This window comes from Peromyscus californicus, unplaced genomic scaffold (genome assembly GCF_007827085.1).
Source record: "Peromyscus californicus insignis strain IS unplaced genomic scaffold, ASM782708v3 Scaffold_3__1_contigs__length_106647218, whole genome shotgun sequence".
Classification (NCBI taxonomy): Eukaryota; Metazoa; Chordata; class Mammalia; order Rodentia; family Cricetidae; genus Peromyscus; species Peromyscus californicus.
In genome coordinates this window covers 57707520-57727535 of record NW_026294551.1, presented here as the reverse complement: position 1 = coordinate 57727535, position 20016 = coordinate 57707520, and the positions used below count along the sequence as shown (strand labels likewise).

At 44.9% G+C, this 20016-nt stretch overlaps 1 protein-coding gene across 2 annotated transcripts in view; it reads right to left on the bottom strand.

Moving 5' to 3' along the window:
* The window catches only part of Myocd (myocardin), a 95571-nt gene that overhangs the window by 25545 nt on the left and 50010 nt on the right, over positions 1–20016 (bottom strand). For both annotated transcript variants that reach the window (XM_052758956.1, XM_052758957.1), the window contains 3 exons: positions 19101–19262; positions 3990–4165; positions 576–701 (listed from right to left, as the gene is read on the bottom strand). In XM_052758956.1, coding sequence (XP_052614916.1) covers positions 576–701; positions 3990–4165; positions 19101–19262 — 464 coding nt within the window. The remainder of the gene's footprint in view (positions 1–575; positions 702–3989; positions 4166–19100; positions 19263–20016) is intronic.

Here is a 20016-nt window from a genome sequence, read left to right as displayed (position 1 = left end):
TCCCATGCTCGCTTCCCACATGTGTTAGAGCTTTGCAACACCCACGGCTTCAATGCTGCTCCCTCCACATAAACACAACTGCTCCGGATGGCCTGTACAGCCCTCACAAGTCCTGTGTGCCTTGCAGTCAGCTCTGTCTTTCCTCAGGGTGAGCTTGGGAAATCTTCATTTTTTTTTTTTTATTTTGTGTTGTGTAGCCCAGGCTGGCCATGAACTTACTATTCTATTTATTTTCCTCCTGGGTGCTAGGATTACAGGCATGTACCACCTTGCTTGGCTAGTGAAATCCCAGCCAGATACATGGTTGGCTGAGCTATACTTCCAAAGTGATACATACAGGCTTCTTCAGTGCTGAGAGAATATATACATATACACACACATATACACATACATACATACATACATACATATATATATATGGTATAGGCCACTCTGTGACATTTCTGGTGCCTGAACCTGTGTGTGGGTCCATGTGACCTTCCTCATGCCCACAGGACTGATGTGAGAAGCCCTGCTTTGCACGGCTTCAGTGAGCCTGGCCTCAGGCAGAGGCTGGGGGATAGACCAGTCCATACCTTTACAGCAGCGTGCACAGGGATTGGGGTGCTGAGGGGGCCGAGCCCCTGCTTCCCGGGGTCTGACTGGTTGCTTGGCTGGGAGGCCACATCATTCTTGTCACTTTCTGCACCAGGACCAAGATCCTGAAATCCAAAGTGTAGTGTTACCAGGGCACAAAAATGAGAGGTGTTGCATCACTCTGTTGAAGATCTGCTGTTTTCACCCTGGCTTCCTGTCCTGGTGACATCAGGTGCTCCCTGCAGGAGGCCATCCCTATCTGTCACCTACCCCAGGGTACCACTGAGAGACACATGGGCAATCTCAGCACCAATTCCAGAAGATGGGATGTACTTCTGACTTGATCTGGGCAAATTGGACATCTGGTCACCCTGAAGGAGGGCTCTACAGAATAATGAGAGGGAAAGGAAAAGGGGAGAGTGGGAGCAAAAGTTCTGAGAAAAAAAAGCACAAGCAAAATGGGGAGAAGGGCAAGTGTCCAGAAGTATGAATAATGCCTGAGAAGGTGTGCAAGTGTGTGTGTAAAGATAGAACTACACATGTGTCTCAGTGTATGGGAATGTTTGTATGTGTGCATGTGTGTAAATAGATAAAATTATGAATATGTGTCTCAGTGTGTAGGAATATGTGGGAGTATATGCATGTGTATTAGTAAATGTACATGTCTCTTTGCTGGGCATGTATGTGTACATACATGTGCACACATGTCTCAGGGTATATGCATGTCTTTGTGAATGTGTGTTTGTGTGTGTGTGTGTGTGTGTGTGTGTGTGTGTGTGTGTGTGTGTGTGTGCGTGCAGTAATAAGTATGCGTACCTTGCACCTTCCTGGGCATGTGCATGCATTCATGCATGCATGTATGTGTACATGTATGCTGATTAAATGTGTATATATGCATGATCATACATGTACCCACATGTGTATGTATGTATTGGTTATACGTATGTATGCATGTCCACTCATATGTCAGGATATAAATATATAAATATCTATGTGTATATGAGTACACATCTGAGTGTATAAGTGTGCCTGTGCATATGTTTTTATATACAAATTATATCAGGGGAAGAATTGGCAGAACACCAAACAAGTTAATCTGTGCATATGTGTGCTTGTGCATGTGTATATATGTATTAACATGGATCCATGTGTGTGTCTCATAAAGAAACATGTTTTTATGAGAGGTATGTTTCTGTCTGCTGAGAGTTCTATGAAAGGTATAATTCTCTTCCCTTCCTTTCCTACATTCCTATGCTGTGACTCAGCACAAAGGGGTGGGGGTCCTTACACCCCTCTTGGGGGGCCAGAACTGACCTTCTCAGTTCTCCCCTGAGCCCTGGCATCTGTCACAAGCTTTTCTCCCAGAGTCTCGGTGTCCTTAGAGAAAAGACACGAGGCCGCTGCTGCATTTTCCCTGCCTTGCTCAGTGCTTGGCCCCTTCTTCCCCCTCTCCTGGCGGAAGCAGAAAAGAACTTGTCTTTTCCTCAAAACCATTCTTCAGTCAGAAGCCGAGGAATCTGCTGTCAGAAGAATACGTGCGAGTGGTCTGATGGACTGTTTGATGTTCGGCTGCGAGGCTCAGCATGGGCGTGCAGGGGCAGGGGGATGCCTTGATGCTGAACCCCTGCACAAGGAGTGCACACCCAGCCCTGCTTCTTACGCCTCCCATCCCCTCCCACTTCACATTTGCTTCTTGGCAGCTTTGAGTTTGCCCTGATGGAGTGGAGACAGGAGCGACAGTGACCGGTGACCATCATGGCTTCGGGAAACTGGACCCTGAATAAACACTACTGCAAACTTCTCCCCCTCTGGACGGACGTTCCAGTAAGAAAATAACTTCAAATACAAGTTGGGCATCCCTGATCCGGCATTCCAATATCTGAAATGCTTCAAAATTTGAAACCTTTTGAGGCCGACAAGAAACCATGAGAAGAAAATGCCACAGTGTAGAACTTAGCTTCATGCACAAAAATTATGAAAAGTACTATATAAAATTACATTTAGGCCATGGGTATGTATGCATATCCAAGGCATAAATGAATTTTGTGTTTTGACTTGGATCCTAGCCCCAAGACATATTATCACGAATAGATGCAAATAAATTCTAAATCTAAACACTTCTGGGCCCAAGCATTTTGGGTAAGAGACAGTCAAAGTAGATGTTTAATTCCAGTCCATAAAATAATCCCTTGGTCACCAGGAAGAGCGAAGTCTTCTGAGGGGGGAGGGAGTGGCCTGGAGGCTTCTTTCTAGAGAAGAGTGTTGCAGAACCAGGGTCAAAAGCATTTCCACACCGGGCAGTGGTGGCTCACGCCTTTAATCCCAGAGACAGAGCCAGGTGGATCTCTGTGAGTTCAAGGCCAGCCTGGTCTACAGGGCAAGATCCAGGACAGGCACCAAAACTACATGGAGAGAATCCCTGTCTTGAACCCCACCCCCCAAAAAAAGCACTTCCACATCACATGTCCACGGCACTAGCTCTCCTTTCCTACTGTGTGTGCACCCCCCCCCCCCCGCACTGACATCTCTCAGGGGTCCTATGATGACATCATGTTTGTCTGAGGATAGTTCCCATCATGTGGCTTTGTGAGACATTCTGTGTGATCCTGGAATCCACACAGCTACTTAACTGTATGGAGCAATAGTTCCTTGTCTGTGGTCCTCGGCATCAGTGATGCTCATCTGTCAGGGACTGTGATCTCATGTGAGGAGATATGAAGTGCCCAGTGTAGGCAGGGGACCAGAGTGAGCATTAGGGCAGGAGATGTGGTTTATTAAACTCATCATTGTTCTTTATAAGGGTGCTTCATATTTTTGTATGCATTTACTTTTAAGTCCTTGTGGGTTTGTCTAGAAAGAATGAGAACTGAGCTGAGTAGGGGCGGTGTGCTGGCTTCGGGCTGGCATGGGTTAGAAGCTACTGGTGTCACCTGCTTTGCTGATAGTCAGCACCTCCATCTTTCCACCAGCCCCCCCCCCCATGTCCTCTGAGTTTGTTATCAGTCCTGCCAGGAGATGGTTGACCAATCATATAATCTCACCATGTCAACTTACCTTGTGCATGAAATGGAGGTAAACTAATCTACTTGCTTACAAGGTAAGTGGAAAGCTAACATCATGAGGGTTTCTAATGTTTCTATGACCCACAAGTGCCTGCGCCAAATAGGTTGAGAAGGGACATTAAGAAAATACATCATCGGGTAACTTTGGTGTGGTGGTATACAGTGTAATTTCATCACTTAGCCTGAGCCAGGAGTTTGAGAGTAGGCTATGCTACATAGTGAGACCATCTCAGGATAAAACCACTACCAGCAGCAGACAGGGGTTATAAGCAACACCAGCCATAGCAGTGTTGATATGAAATCTAAGTGACCAGACAAGACTGTGAGGCAGGGGCGGTCTGTTTGTTTTACCTGGATTGTGTCCAGAGGGCCAGCCAAAGGAACCTCAGTGGCTTTGATATCTGGGGGCGATCCCACAGAGCCCTGGGGGTCTTCGCTCCGAGTGTGGTCTGGGGAAAGCCCATCACTGCTGCTGTCCTCTTCAAAGGCAAATGCGTCTGCTGATTTGGAGTAACTCACCTCCGTACCTGAGCAAGAGAAAACCAAGACGGGACCAGTGGCTTGGAGCATCAGAGAGCTGTTTTGAAAGCACTGCTAAGCATTGTCCCAGGCTGAAACACATGCTTCTCTCTCCAATGTAGTGCAAGTTCAGGGAAGAGTGAAAATGTATTTTAAACAATTAGATTTTCTACACGAGAACATATGTTTAAAAAAAGAAGTCTGTTGTTGGGGAAAACGGGTGATGTAGCAAAGCTTCTCGCCGTGCACCAAACTTTATTTCCAGGCTGAGTCATTTCTCAACATTTTCTATGGAGCCTATGTCCTTTTGAAAATAAATCAGGAAAGGCAAAGGAATGAGCGTGCTGTGAGGCCTCTGGAAGATAATGCGGAATGACTGCCCCTCTCCTTTGGGCTTTCCGGCACAAGGGAATCAAAACGACAGCCTGCCAGTTGCTTCATCTTCAAAGATAAAGCAGGGCACATGGGCACAAAATGTTTAGCAAACTTTGCTAATAAGGAGAAGTGAGGCCAGCTACTAAGTTTAAATTCCTAGATGTCAGATTTAGCTTTCATCACCGAAGTTCACGTCCAAGGAGCCACCCAACCAAGACAACCAGCAATGAGAAAAGCCAAAAATCTACCTCAGAGACTTCATCCTGACTCTTATTTTCTTAATACGTAGATTTTATTTTCATGGCTAATGTTTTGTGTCTTTGCGAGTCCTTCAGCACCCACCACCCACCTCCAGACCCTTCCTCTGTCTCCTGGGTCATCTTTCTAGGGCAACAGAGAAGTTGTGTTGGAGACAGAGGCCGTCAGCCCAGATAGGTCTATAACAATCTCCTGACCTGTTTCTCACATTTGATGTCACCCATTCTCCAGTTTGTTGTCCAGCTAAACAGTACACAAAGTGCCAAAGCCACAGAGTTCCCCTGACCCCATTCCCAGCACAGCCCTTCCAAAGGAATTTCAGCATTATCAGGAGCTTTTACAGCCCCTGCTCTGCAATCACAATCACAAGAACTTTTGACTCTTGCTCGGTATAGATAAGAGGCTGGGCTCTCACTGTGGCGATTGCAAAGGCCTCGAGGAGCTGGGAGGAATGGAACAAATGTGGTTTGGGGCTTGTCATCACAACCACTGTTGGCATGTGTCACAGACTCTCTGGACATCCGAGTGTCAAATCAGAAAAGAGGCCAGACAAGGACACAGTGAGTGGAAACTCCAGCAACTAGCCCTATGGGAAGCCCACTAACCTGGAGGGGCTTACATGCCAGGACACCTGCTTCATGGGTCATGAGTAGAAGTCAATGTTGCTGTTATAATTAGCAGAGTGGAAGACTCGTGATAAAAATTCACCTAGTATAAAAATACCTAATGTACATATTCTACCTCACAATAAAAGTCAGTAGTCTCTTCTAGATTTAACTGTATGGACACAGGAAGATATATGCAAAATCAGAAGTTTTAAGTAGACTGGACTGGGTAAAATGTACTATTGAAGGCCTGGGGTGTAACTCAGCAATAACGTGCTTGCCTAGCAGACACAAAGTCATAGGTTCGACTCCCAACACTGAAAATGATATTTTACACACACACACACACACACACACACACACACACACACACAGAGAAAGAGGGGGGGGAGAGAAGATAACTTATGGTTTTCCTACTCTGCAGTTTTTATTTTTTATTTTTTTTTTTTTTTGGTTTTTCAAGACAGGGTTTCTCTGTGTAGCTTTGCACCTTTTCTGGATCTCGCTCTGTAGCCCAGGCTGGCCTCAAACTCACAGAGATCCACCTGGCTCTGCCTCCCGAGTGCTGGGATTAAAGGCATGCGCCACCACTGCCTGGCCAGTTTTTATTTTTTAAAGAGATCTTTCCACATGAGAGAAAAGACTATTCTCACTTAACAAGTAATTGTATAGTGTTCCACTGTATTAGTGGGAACATTTAAAATGTATCCTTGTACTCTGGTGTGTGTGTGTGTGTGTGTGTGTGTGTGTGTGTGTGTGTGTGTGTGTGTGTGAGTGGAAATTAAACCTAGGGCCTTGTGCATGCTAGGGAAGCATTCTCCCACTGAACTGTAATCCCATTCTTATACATTTTTAGCATACACACAAAACAACGTCCAGTACCAAATGGTCAACCCTGGAAACAGACTGAACAGGTTATATTTAGAAATATATATATATTTAATAAATGTACACATATATGATTACAATTAGTGGAAAATTGGTCATGAGTCTGTAGGAGGGTGGAGAGTGGGTATATGGGAGGATTTGGAGGTAGGAAAGGGAAGAGAGATGCTGAATTAAATTTTCATCTCAAAACTAAAAATAAAATGAAAAAATAAGAAAGATTAGAGAAGTGCAGAGAATTTCATAAATCATTTTTTTTTTACCCAAAAGCCCAAATAAATGAATGTTAGTATTTATGTCAGAAACCTGTTTCTCCTCTGGTTAGAAAGACTCCCTGGATGTGTGCCAACTTCTTCATTGAGACCAGAGTCTCTCTTCTATCCCTTTAGTTTTCTCTTCCCAATTCTGACCCCTGTCCCTCTGGTCACACTCTCGGTTCTTTAGCTCTCAGAACACTCTAAGCCCTGCAGACAACCTCTGCATGTCATTTTCCTGCATCAAGTGGGATTCTGTGCATGTTCCTTTCTCAGGGGAATCAACCCCTGAGATCTCCTAAGGAAGACCCTTCTGGTTGCTTCTGTGAAGATACAGATATATTGTCTACTCAATCCATCTAAAAACAATTTTATGAACTATGCTTTCATTGGTATTTTTGTTTCAATTTATACATATAATGAAAAGTTTTATTCTTGTCACAGTCTTTCCATGCGCACTGAGGATCAGGTAGACAGGAGAAGGTGGGGGTGGTGTTGGCTGCTGCCCACCCACTTGGGAGACCACAGCATGTCATTGAGATCTACCTGGCTCGTGCCCTAAGCCAATGCTGCTCACCATCTCAGAGACTCCTGCATGTGGTCTTACCAGTCCCTCAGGAACACCATCTTCTCTGCTCATGAGAACACTCTGAGGAGTTCATTGTCTCACGTCTCTTCCCATCTCCTTCACTAGGAGGGGACTGGGCCTTCTCTGCGTGTTCTGATGTTTCATGTGACAAAAATGTCACTCCCCACCCCAGTCAACCAGAATATGGCATTCCAAATGTGCAAAAATTAGGGAGAAATGAACTGAAGTGTGGAACTGTCCCACTTTCTAACATATGGGTAGAAATGTTAGAAAAAGCAGGGAGAAAAGGATAATGTTTTTCTTCTGACAATACAATGACCTGATGATATCTAAGTGGGGGGCATGAGAGAGAGGAGGGGGCAGATTTGTACAACAGTGACAACTAGAATAAAACAGATTTGTGAGTCCTCAGACAGGCCCAGGGAGCCCAGGCACGTCCACAGTTTCTCAAATCTGGCTGACTGCTGGGGATACCGAAAGTTCTATTTTATGCGACTATTTACTGAGAGTGAACTCCCAGCCTTTGGACTCTCAGAGTCACTTTACAGAAGAGGGTGGCTAAACAACCGTCCTCCCTGCTAGCCATAAAGCCCTTGGGTGGAGTCACCAGTTATTTAGGGAGACTCAGCAGCCTGCCTTGGGCAAGGAGTGCAATAGGGCAACAAAGGATCTGCTTCTGTACAAGTTATACACTGAAGATGCTCCCACTCTGATCACTGGCAAGTGGTGACCTCAAGTCAAGACACGACAATGATTAAAAAATAAATAAAACGTCTAGAAGTAGAGAGTTTGGAATAAGGGCGTAGATGGTATCAGCTTGCTGTCTGTAGGTTTCACATTCTTGGCACTCACTGGGGCTGACACAATTGCATCTGTCCCGAACATATACAGGCTTTGTTCTCACTACAGCTCCCCTGGAAGTGAGTCTAGTAACTTTTTACCTAGTATTTGCATGGAACTAAACATGACAGTTAATACATCGATGATTGACATAGAAGGGAGAATCCTATGCATGGATTATGTGCCAATGGCATTTCATTTTACAGGAGGGACTGGAGTATCCTGAATTTGCCATCTGTGGGGGGTCCTGGAATTAATCCCCTGTGGATATGGAGGATCAACTTTCTGTAATCAGTTCTATTTTTCCCTCCCAGGCTGAAGGGAGGGGATTTTCAATGATTTCACTCACTTCCACCCTTCACACTTCAAGAGGAGTCGAGGTGATCAGATAAGATATGGTAAAGAGGCTGAAAGTCAGGAGAAAGAGGCTGTCTGTGGATCTGTCTGGGATAACCGGAGAATCTGTCAAGGAGACGTGGCCTGGAGAGTGTCTACTGCAGGGAGGCAGAGGTGATAGCAACACGAAGTTGTCTGAGAACTCTCTTAGAGGAGGAGGGCTTGGGTGGAACCTGAAATAACTGCCTGCTAGGGACAGGACAACAGGAGGGGGCAGCATCTCGGGTGAAGATGGAGAGAGGAAGAGATACCAAAGGGGTTGATGAGCAGAATTAGGGGTGAGGACGAAAGTCCCTTAGTCAGGGGAGAGGATTATTCAGGAGCCAAATCCTACAGAGTCATAACCTAGGAGACTACATCATCAAATCATCTGCCAATCATTTAGAGGCTCCCTGCTTAAGCCAGTGGAAGGAGGAAGCCATGAGTCCACACAACCAAACACAAGGAAGTTGTTCCCACTCACACAAAGAAGCAGGGTGAATGCCAAGTCCCCTAATGTGACCGTCTGGTACCTAGAAAGCATGAGGCTGCTGTGTCAGATTCTGCCAACAGGTACATTTGAGGACCATGATGAGATGTGCTATCATGTGGACCCTGCCAGTTACTCCTTCAGGATTGCAAGTGGTTTCGGTTTGCCACTGTGGGGGCAGAAGAGGAGGGAAGGGAAAGGAGTCGCCACACAGCTACACAGTTGCTTGGTTCAGGCTTAGAGCAAGAGCTGGAACAGTGGAGGAGCCCCCTCCGACCTCCCCCTCCCCGCCCCTGCCAGAGCTGCTGCTGTTGCTGCTGCTGCTGCTGCTGCTGCTGCTGCATGCTGCCTTACTTCCACAAGATGCATGAGGCATTCATGGGTACTTGGGATATTTTCTTTTTCTTGGCTCTGCCACGTCAGTGGGAGTGTGAACACTGGGAACTTACTGGGCCTCGGTTTCCCCATCTCTAAAATGGGAATGATGAATGCAGCTGCCACTCCAGATTCCAAGAAATAATATCTGCAGAGCACTGAGTGCATGGCCTGATGTGAACTGTTCAGTCACGTCTAGCTGTTATGGTGGCCGATACTGTTTTTGTTAGCATCTGCCATTCTCCAGTTTACTATTATCAGAAGCAAGAAGACCACCCAGGAGGCAGTTTATTCTGTGGTCAGCCTCGCAAAGGTCAGTGTGTCTTCACGGCCAGGAAAACTCCTTTGTCCTGAGAGATTTGTTCTGGAGAAAGAAGGGGTCAGCTTCCCTAGAGCAGGATGAGAGCCTGTCCTGGAAAGACCACCAGTTACTCCCTCTTTCCCAGTTCAAGCCACACTGCTGCAGAGAGGGACACAGGTCACCTTCTGGTCACCTTATCTGTATTCCTGTAGAACAGTCACATCGGTTGCATTGCATTGTGACCTGGGGCCTCTGCTCCAATCTCCCACGACAAGAGGCTGGCTGGGAGCTGCTGGAGAGCAGAGCGCTGGCTATTGTCCCCGCAGACACGTCAGGCAGTGTGATGACAAGGACCTGCTCTGGGAGGCCCTGACATCATCCTCTAGGTATGCCCACAGGACTGGCTCTGGGCACAGGCCCCTTGGGGACCTGAGGCTGGCGACAGACCCTCACTCCCCCATTCCCTGGAAGTGATTAAATGAATGAGTCAGCTGTACTTTCCTCTGCACAAACATTTAAAATTCCAAGATTAAATGAGAAAATTGGAGCCCTGGTTACTGTCGCCCTGGAACCTGCACCAAGGGTTGTGATGGAAGGGTGGGGCAAAAATGAAAGTGCACCTCCTGATTTTCGACTTGCAAGTTAGTCCAGTGAATGGCAGGAGAGCTATTTTCATTCAAGGACAAACAGTCCATCCCCAACATGCTCCTGAACAAGAATGAAGCAAAATCTGCTTCCCCGGGGAACGTGTCACGGATCATTCACTTAGATGCAGATGTTAACAACCCTGGCTATTGTCCAAGGAGACCTGATGAGACCCAACAACACACTATGGTCTGTAGACTGGTGGATCCTCTAACCAGAATGAGAACTCACTGCTCTCAAAGGACATCGTGTTTCTTGGTTATACAACAGATGTGAACTGGTACTAGGATAAATGGATCCCCTTTCCTCAGATCCATGACACCTCAGAAATTTCTCTTGCATCAGTCTCTTGACCTGATCCTCATCAATCAGGAAACGCAGCTAACTTCTATGTGCATTTATTGCATATCAGCTCTAGAGGTCAAACCCAAGGGACAAAGACTGTCATTCGGTGTAAATATGACATACTCCCGCTGTCTCCTTCTTTCTTTATGGGAAAACACTCAGTGTCCCTGTAGTCACCTGTCAGTACCTCCAGCTGACCCTTGGAGACCTTGAAAGATGCCCCCAACTCCAATGCCCACTTCTCAGCAATGCCAACATGGCTTCAGCAGCACTAGTCATTCAGATCACCAGGCGGCCTGCAGAGAAAAAAGGGCTGCTTTCTTTTCTCAGTTCTCACTCTTTCTCCTCGAATCTGCTGGTTCCCCAATTTTCTAAACCCTATCCCATTTCCCCCCGAGTTTTCCCTCAGGAAACAAATTGACATATAGACCCTGGTGTGTTTCTTTATAAGGATCATTTGTACTTTGGAAATGTTTTCTCATCGTGGAATGATAGAATCTTGTCCATGAGGAAGTAAAGTCACACCAAGGCAAACAACCCTACCATCGGGCACAGCGCCATGGCTGTTGTAAATCTGCCTTTAAAATGCGTGATCGGTGGGTGTCAACATGCCTAGTCTCTGAACATGGACTGGATTCTTCGTGAGCAAGAGAGTTTGATTTTAAAATAAGCCTCGGGATCACAGACAAACACATGATGGGTAAAGAGGCTTTCAGAATCAGGACAGCTGGAAACGGATGGCCCTTGCAACAGCTCTGGCAGGTCAGACACTGGTTTCTATATTAAAAGATTATTCTAGAGGGAGTCCACCCCTGACACTACCCAGAGAGTCAGGAACCAGAGGCTGGATAGCCTAGAAACCCAGGATAGAAGCAAACATGACCAGCAGGAAAAAAAAAAGTCAGCGAAATGACCCCTAGTGATATTCAGCTATACTTGTACACAGGAGCCTGGCATAATCGTCATCAGAAAGGCTTCATCCAGCAACTGATGGAAACAGATGCAGAGTCCCACAGCCAAACACTGACTAGGCTGAGCTCAGGGAATCCTGTGGAAGAGGGGGAGGAAGGATTGTAGGAACCAGAGCGGTCAAGGATACCACAAGGAAACCGGCAGTATCAACTAACCTGGGCTCTCATTCTAAAACACTGGTTGTACAGAAACTGAAGCGCTGATTTAGATGGAAAATCTGGTCCAGTCCAAACACAAGGTGAGAAACTTTTTAATTGCAGCTGGAGTCCAGAGTCCTCCTACTGTCTGAGGAATCCCGCTGGCTTTGGTTTAACTCAAGCCAGGAGTCAGGCATCCGAGCAAAACACTGCCATCTCTAGAACTAGGGGATGCAGGATGCTCACACCCCAGGAAGAAACTATTCAATGATCAGTGAGCAGAATAACACAGGTGAAGAGAAGAACCGAGGGTTCTCAGTACTGAGGAGCACCTGAGTAATGACGACCATTCATAAGCCTAGCAAGGCATCCCACCTTCTGTAGAGAAGCCATGGAGATTGCGTTAGTTATATGCCGTGTCCTGACCTCATGAGGTTTTTCACAAAAGGATGATAGGCAGTCGGGTGCACGCTGAGTGGTGACCACAAGAGCCTGAGTCTTGTCTTCCTGCACTGTATGCCATTCCAAAGTGATGTGAATGAGATCAGCTAGAGTCTCTAAGACTATACATTCAGAGAAGAAACTCCCAGGTTGGAAGTGGAGCCAACAGTTGGCATCCTATAAGACAGACAAGTCTGTAGTTTTTTTTTTTTTTTTTTTTTTTTTTTTTTTTTTTTTTTTTAAAGGCTTGGTGTGGTGAGCCCTCGTGGGAAGACTCACTGTCCAAAGGTCCTTCCTTGTGTTAAAGGTTCTAGATCATTCTCTCTTAGATTTTAGTTACGCTGGCAGGGATGGAGCCGATGACACAGTAGGCCCCTCAAGTCTGGCAGGAGCACAGAAACACAGCTGGAAAGAGAACCACAATGTGTAAACACAAATGGAACGGCACGTGGATGGAGAAGGGGAAAGGAGCAGAGGTCGTGAGGCCTAGAAAAAGCACCACAGGAGCTCATCTCCATCTCACCATAGAAGGGATGTGATCCCCAGGAGTAACAGGCACAAGAGCGAGCTGGGAGAGCTGGGTCATCGTTGCTGCTGGGAGAGTGCCAGCTGCTGTTTCTACAGCTGGACTCCAAGCAGCCTTGTGATGTTTCTTAGTATATGTTCATTTCCTTGTGAGACTCATTAGTACAGAAGGGGACACAGGGATTGCGAGGTGGGGGTGGGGGTGGGGGGAGGTAGGGAGTAGGGATGAGTGCTCTATTCTCCAAAGCTGGCACCCACTTCTGGGATTTTCTTGGACTAAAACAAATGCATGTTTAGCCTTTTTTCTCCAACTATTCCTTGATATTCTGCACAATTTTCCTACCACACAACAGTCTTTTTGTGCTCTTTTTATGCATTACTCATACCCTGAACTGGTACTGTACCAAGCAGCCTTTACTACACTACTTAATTTACTTGTAGGTTCTGATCACTGACTAAGAGTTTAGAGTGGTGTCTGGCCCATTAGAAGAGAATCAATAGATATTAGTGAAGAAATGCATGCATGCATGCAAAGGCAATCTTATCTAATCCATCGGTTGAAATCACCATATGTGTGGAAGATTTGCAAGTTTGTGCCTTCTTCTGAGCTAGGAGTCACAGGACCCGCTGACTATGAACATCTGCCTTTGTATTATTGGTAGGCCCTCACATTCAGGAGTTAATGCGAGAATTTGTCACTTTCCCCCACCTTACAAATCCATTCATACTCCTGTCTTGTTTTACCTTGCCAAAGAGAGAAGCCTGTGTGTTGCAGGATAATCTACAATCTAGTCAAGCAATGTTGGTCACATCATTCTCTCTTTTTGTACATTCACGTGCAGGACTTTTCCCGGTTTGTCAGCTCTCTTTAAACAAGTGTGCCAGCCTCCCAGTGGAGCTCTTCCATCTCTCACAAGCCCACTCCACACCACAGATACAGTCTAGTCTGCATGCACACTCTGACCCTGTACACACACACACACACACACACACACACACACACACACACACATACACACACACATACACACACACACACACACTCACACACACTCACACACACACAATTTGGACCCACCAGAACCCTTCCTGTGCTCACCACTACCTTTTTCTTATCCCTCAAAAATGATGTTTTCTCTAGCTAGGACGTTAGAAAAACAGTTTTATTCATTTTCTTGAGCGAGAAGAACTCTAAAGTTTGAGCCTCTCTGCTTAGAAGACACACTGTAAGCCGCTTCTAGCACTTGGCCAGCACTTTCCATTCTGTCCTCCTCACCCCTGCCTCAGAGTGGATTATTGGTGGGCTCCTGATGATCGGGAAGTGAGACTTCAGCATTTAGGTAGTACTCTCTCTCTGTCTGTCTCTGTCTCTGTCTGTTTCTCTCTCTCTCTCTCTCTCTCTCTCTCTCTCTCTCTGTGTGTGTGTGTGTGTGTGTGCGTGTGTGGTGTACATATATGGAGTGTGTGAGGAGGTCAGATGAAGGTGTCAGTATCAGATTCTTCCTCAGTCACCCTCTACCTTGTATTTTGAGGCAGGGTCTCTCACTGAATCTGAAGCTTGTTGATTTGGCTAGACTTACTGGCCAGTGAGCCTCAGGGGTCTTTTTATCTCCTCTTCTCCAGCAATAGGCTTATACATTCATGCCTATGTACCTGGCTTTTTACATGGGTTCTGGGGATTGAACTAGGTTTTCATGTTTGTGCAGCAAGCGTTTTTACCAATGGAGCAGTCTCCCTAGCCTTGACTGCATTCTGTATACCAGTTGTTTTCGTCTATTTGCCACAAACAACCCCGAGACATAGTGATTACTGTAATGGAGAAATTTACAGATGAGGCAGTTGAGTCACAGTGAGATGAAATGACAGTATCTACAGGTGTGTGGCCCAGGGTCACAGAACTACAGTTCAAAGCCAGCCTGATGCATGCAAAGCTCTGGTTTGTGATCACAGGTGCAGCTCAGTGGCAGGGCACTTGCCTTAGAATTTGTGAGGCCCTGGATTTGACCGCCACTGTGAAACAAAAAACAATCATTCAAACAAACAAAAACACAAAAAAAAAGAGAGAGAGAAAGAACCAAACAACAACCACCCTAGAAAACAAATAGCAAAGCAAGCCTCCAGCTCACTTCATGCAACTTCTCAGCATGCTGGACTAGAGGCAAATTGAATTCCAATAAACACATGGAGCCAACAGACTTTAAGAATAGAGTCGTCAACTTCTCCTTTCTCAGAGAAGAACCAGACAGACTTCTAGTGAAGTAAAGGAGAAAGGAAGAGACAATACCCTAAATATTGTTTTTAGGTTGAAAAATGGAGTCCGAGTTCAAAGATGCTTAGAACCACAGCAAGCCAACACCACATACTGCTGGAGACTCATGAACTTTGACGTACAGGAGGAGGAGAATTTCCAGCATGGGATAAATCATACAGCGGATAAAAGGTAAAAATTTGAATATGCACGTAGCTATGAGCATCACCATAGAAAGTCACGAAAGAACAACTCCCAAGACAGGGACTCAACTTCGGAGATGTGAATGAGAAAAACTCATGAAGCTGATCATGAGACCACATTTAACAGTTTCCATCACTCAGGAAAGTCTCAGAGGCAATTATCAATTACTTTGTGAAATGTATACTGATAAATCACCCTGGACTTACGATGAGGTGGCTTTCAATGGTGCAAAAGCTATTGTCTTTCAGGAGGAACTTTACTGAGAAATTTGCACTTTGATCTTTTCCTGGGTCAACTATGCCCTCTTCAATCCTTTGGTTATGCTGGTGGCCGCTGTATTCAGACCCGTGGTCATAGCATGAAACAAACCACTCCCCACAGTGTTTCAAGGCAGGATGCTCTAGGCTGGGTTTCTCAGGTGTAGTAAATATATTTTCAGTTTGGGATGTGTCTATTTGAACGTGACCTTACCATAACTCAAGGAGCATCCGGACGGCTTTGACATTTTAAATTGGACCAGTATAGAACAAATACAGGAGAAAGCAATATTACTTTTGAATGCTGTAACTGGATAGTTGTTTATCAAATATTATGCTCCCCTTTCTGCAGTGTGGAGCTACTGCTGGGAAACAGATGGAGCTCAACCAGGGGACCTTTCTCAGCCTCTATACTGGTCTCACAGTAGGCAGAGCGCAAGCAAGGTATTCATTTTTAGATTTCACTGGCTGGATCCAGAGGGTGATGAAGCTCCATGCTTCCAAGCTTCTAAAAGAAAGTTTTATTGGAACACAACCATACCCGTTTGTTTGCTTGTTGCCGTGGTTACATCCCCACTACAAGAGTGAGTGGAGCAGTTGTGACAGATTGAGCTTATAGTTTACTATCTGGCCCTTTAAGAAAAAGAGCCATCTTCCTTGGAGGATGGTGGGGGATGGGGGGGGCAACAAGATTAAGGAGCCTGCCATGGAGGATTCCTCTTGGTGGAAACCTCTTCCTGGGCTGTTAGAACACTAAATAAATGCCATGACATGCCAATGACAAAAGTGATTCAAATGTATAAGTAAAATGTTTGTAATTTCTAAAAACAGAATTGTGAAAGGTTGCTCCCAGGAATGTCAAGATGATTTGGGAAGAAATCAATGCCACATGGCTGTCACAGGCAGAAGTTGTCTTTTCATATCATTGTTGTTTTGCATCCTTTGAAAGCATCTTACTCAGTATCCTCTTCAAATCACCCTTAGGGAAGAACACATCCTTATACTACCTGTACCAAAAGCACCTGTCATACATAAAGGTGGGTGACTACAGACTTCCAGCTAAAAGAGAAATGGTTTGAAAAACATGTGCTCCTCAAGCTGTCATAACACAGATAAACATAACATAGACAGCCTGACCTGTTATCACTTCATCTTTACCAGACAGAGTCTTGCTGTACAGCCCAGTGTGGCCACAAGCTCACTGCCTCCTGGCTGCTTTGAACCACTGTCAACCTATCAGTAATAATAGGATTCTATTAAGCAAGAGGTACATGATTATTCAATCATCTCGCATGTCATTATTTATTGAATGTGTATGATTTATATAGGCTTTCTATGCCATATACATAATTTTATACATAAAGTAGGTGTTTCTATGGCTCTTTAAGAAAAAGAGCCACCCTGCTAGATATATGTATGTAGTAAAATTTTATTTTATTTGGTATACTACACTGTATCATCTATATAATGTATATCAAATTGATATAATCTACAAATGTAAATACATACTGGAATTCTTGAACTATTGAAATGCTACTATGCATGTATGGTTCTAAGATGACATTGATTATATAATAGATAGGTATTCAACTACCAGTCATTATACATAGTGGAGCAGGAAACATGTTTCATTTGTAGACACAGACATTTCGACTGAAACAGGGTGAACTGAGAAACTTATTGGCACTCTTAAGGAAATCTTCAAAGATGCTAAGAAAAAAGAAATATGCAAAATTAATGTTTCCAGTGTCACAGTGATCCAAAGGATCTGGCTTATAACAACAAAGCATGTTGAGGGAAATATAAGGTTTGGGTAAATGGAAAGGAACCTTGTGTTTCTGACTTAGAAGAATCTGTATCCTTTAAACATATGAATCCACAGCAAATTAACTTATAAATGTGTTGCATTCTCAAACAAATTTTGAAAGGAGTAAATTAGCATACAAAAAACCATTCCTAAGTTTTGTCTCCAGTACACCTCTGTAAGTCGCCAGGAAACAACAGACAGAGCAGACTAATGCAAAGAAGTTTTTGAAGATAAACGTGAAATCAAATTGTAAAACACACCACAAAATTTTGGGCAAAGCAAAATTGCATGTGCCTCTTAATCTAAGTCCTGAAACATTTTCAGAGGCACTCAGATTTCAAATGTGAAAATTCAGGTGTGTATATGATGATCTAAGTGAAAAAAGTCTATATTCTTGAGCTCAGAAATATTTTCCTTTTCTTTCTTTCTTTTAGACCAGGCTGGCCTCCAACTCACTGAGATCCGCCTGCTTCTGCCTCCCAAGGGTTGGGGGATTAAAGGCATGTGTCACCACTGCCAGGCAAGCTGGGAACTATTTTCGATAAAAACAAGTTTAGAAACTATGAAGAAAAAGATGAACAGATGACAGAGAAATTTGAAAATCCTGTGTGCAAATTCAGGATGCACAAGGCAATGTAAAATGGTAAAATGTCTGCCACCCTAACGATAGATTTTTCTTTTCTTGTATAAGTAGCACATACATGGAGAAACACAAGCAGGAGGAAGAAATGAGAAAAGGCTACCGGTTGGATAAACACAAGGGCAGGTGTAAGGACAGTATACGCTAAAGGTGCAGGTTAAAAGTCTTTTGCCTACAATAGAGAAGTAACAATTTATAGTCATGGAATAGAATGTTCCAAGAACTGATGAGAGATGCTCAATGGCATTTTCTCCCCCAGACTTTCTTTCTGTCGGTGGAAGCATCTATCAGAGCAGTGATGAAAGTGAGCACTCCTGAGAACTGTAGGCCAAGTTCACAGGCACAAGACATTCCATGTGGAGACTGGGTGTGAAAAGGACAGACAACCACAGTGAGATGTCCAAATGGGCACTAGGAGTGGAGTCAGTGTCTCTCCTGGAGCTCCATAGTTACACATTCCAAAGGCAGCATCCACATGACCTCTGAATGGATGGGTAAGACCAAGACATGAATCAACTCAAGGGCAACTCACAATAAATGTAGTTTAGAATAAGATATCCTTACATGTGCTTTTGGTAACATATTAAAACATTTAAATATCTATTGATAAATAGTACCTTTCAAGTGCCTCCAGGAGCTGCCTGTGGGTCTAACGGGAAGAAAGTCAACTTGCCTATAGGAATGTTCATCTCCCTACTCCACTCTCCCTTGTTGACCCAACTCAAAGCATAGCTTAGCTGAACTCTGTACTTGCAGGCTGTTTGGATCTATCTAAGGTCGGTCGGTCTAAAGGTCTATGAAATGAGTTAAGGTGGTTTCTGAGGGAATTGGTGAGTGCATCATCTCCTTGAGTGGCCTCAGACATCACATAAGAATGGTCAGTTTCACACATGTCATAGCGTAAGTTTTGCTTGTGAAAGCCTGGACATTGTCATCTCCATCTCAACCCTAGCACACAGCAGCCAACTGCTATTCCCACTGTACTAGTTCACTCACTACCTCTCTCTCTTCATTGATTGACTTGGTTTTTAAGATCTCACTTGAAGCCAGATTGGCCTAGAACTGACTATGGAGCTCAGGCTGGCCTTGAAATCACGGTAATCCTCCTCTTTCAGCCTCTCAAGTGCTGGGATCATGGCTGTGAGACTTCTTTGCTGACTGCTCTTATCTCATCCCTCCTGCCTCTGCCTCTATAACATAGGAAGCTGGAGAGAGTGGACCTCTGGGTATGAGGTATATGCTTGGGGACCAATCCCATGGCGTGGCTCATCCAGTGAGCTGCTCAGAACCAGAATGGGGTTCCTCGATTGTCAGAGCTGTGGCTGCTCTGGGGTTCACAAGTGTGGGACAGGCATGCCTCCCCAACCCCAACTACCTTTTATAGCCTCTTTTACTGAAGAATCCATAGGCAGTATATTCTTCTCCACCAGTTCCAAGGGCCCTGGGCGGAGAGCAATCTTTTCATTGAGGTCATCTGCGAGGCGGGCCCTTTTCAGCTTCATCTGAGCAGTTGGAATGGATCTTTCTGCCGTGGAGGCTACAACATTGAAACAGACAGGATCCGTTTTAGAATTTGATGTCATTTTGTTTGGTTTGGGTTTTTTTGGCTGGGGGTTACACAACACTGTCACACCATGCTCTACCATCCTGATAATTTTTCAATGCAAGCATCATCACTTCACAGGGATTAGCACCAGCGAGCAGACACTTCCAAATAAAGGCAAATGAAGAGGCACAGGAAAGCTGGAGAAACTCGCCTGGAGAGGATTTGTTTTAAAAAAAAATGCAATTTGGCAATTTTGTAAGCAAGCAGTCCATGGGGTCCATGTGGCTTGCTTGACCCTCGGTTCCTGGCTTTTGAGAGTGATTGGCACAGGCCAGGACTGCAGTAAACATCATCTCCTGGTGATAGTTGGTGCGGCAGGGTGGGGGGGGGGGGGGTGCTGTAATTTTCTAGGGGTTTTAGATTTGTCAATGTTGTGATACTGACTGAGAGTCAAATGTTCAGATATATTGTAAAAGGCAAAAAACCAAAACCATTTGAAGTTGATATTTTAATTAAACAGAGGGATTTAAAAAAAAAAAACAACTGAATTTATCCAACAGGCAGTTTTTCATCATTTGGAGGGTGAGGAAGGTCAAGTACAGTGTTCTAAACTCTCACCTTTATGGCTGACCCTAAATGTCCTCTTTAGGGTGAGCTGTGAGTGATTTCCGTGAAAAAAAAATTATGAAGAAAAATCCTGCCAACCTGTTACTTCTGGTGGAGAAATGTAAGGTAAGAGGCTTTC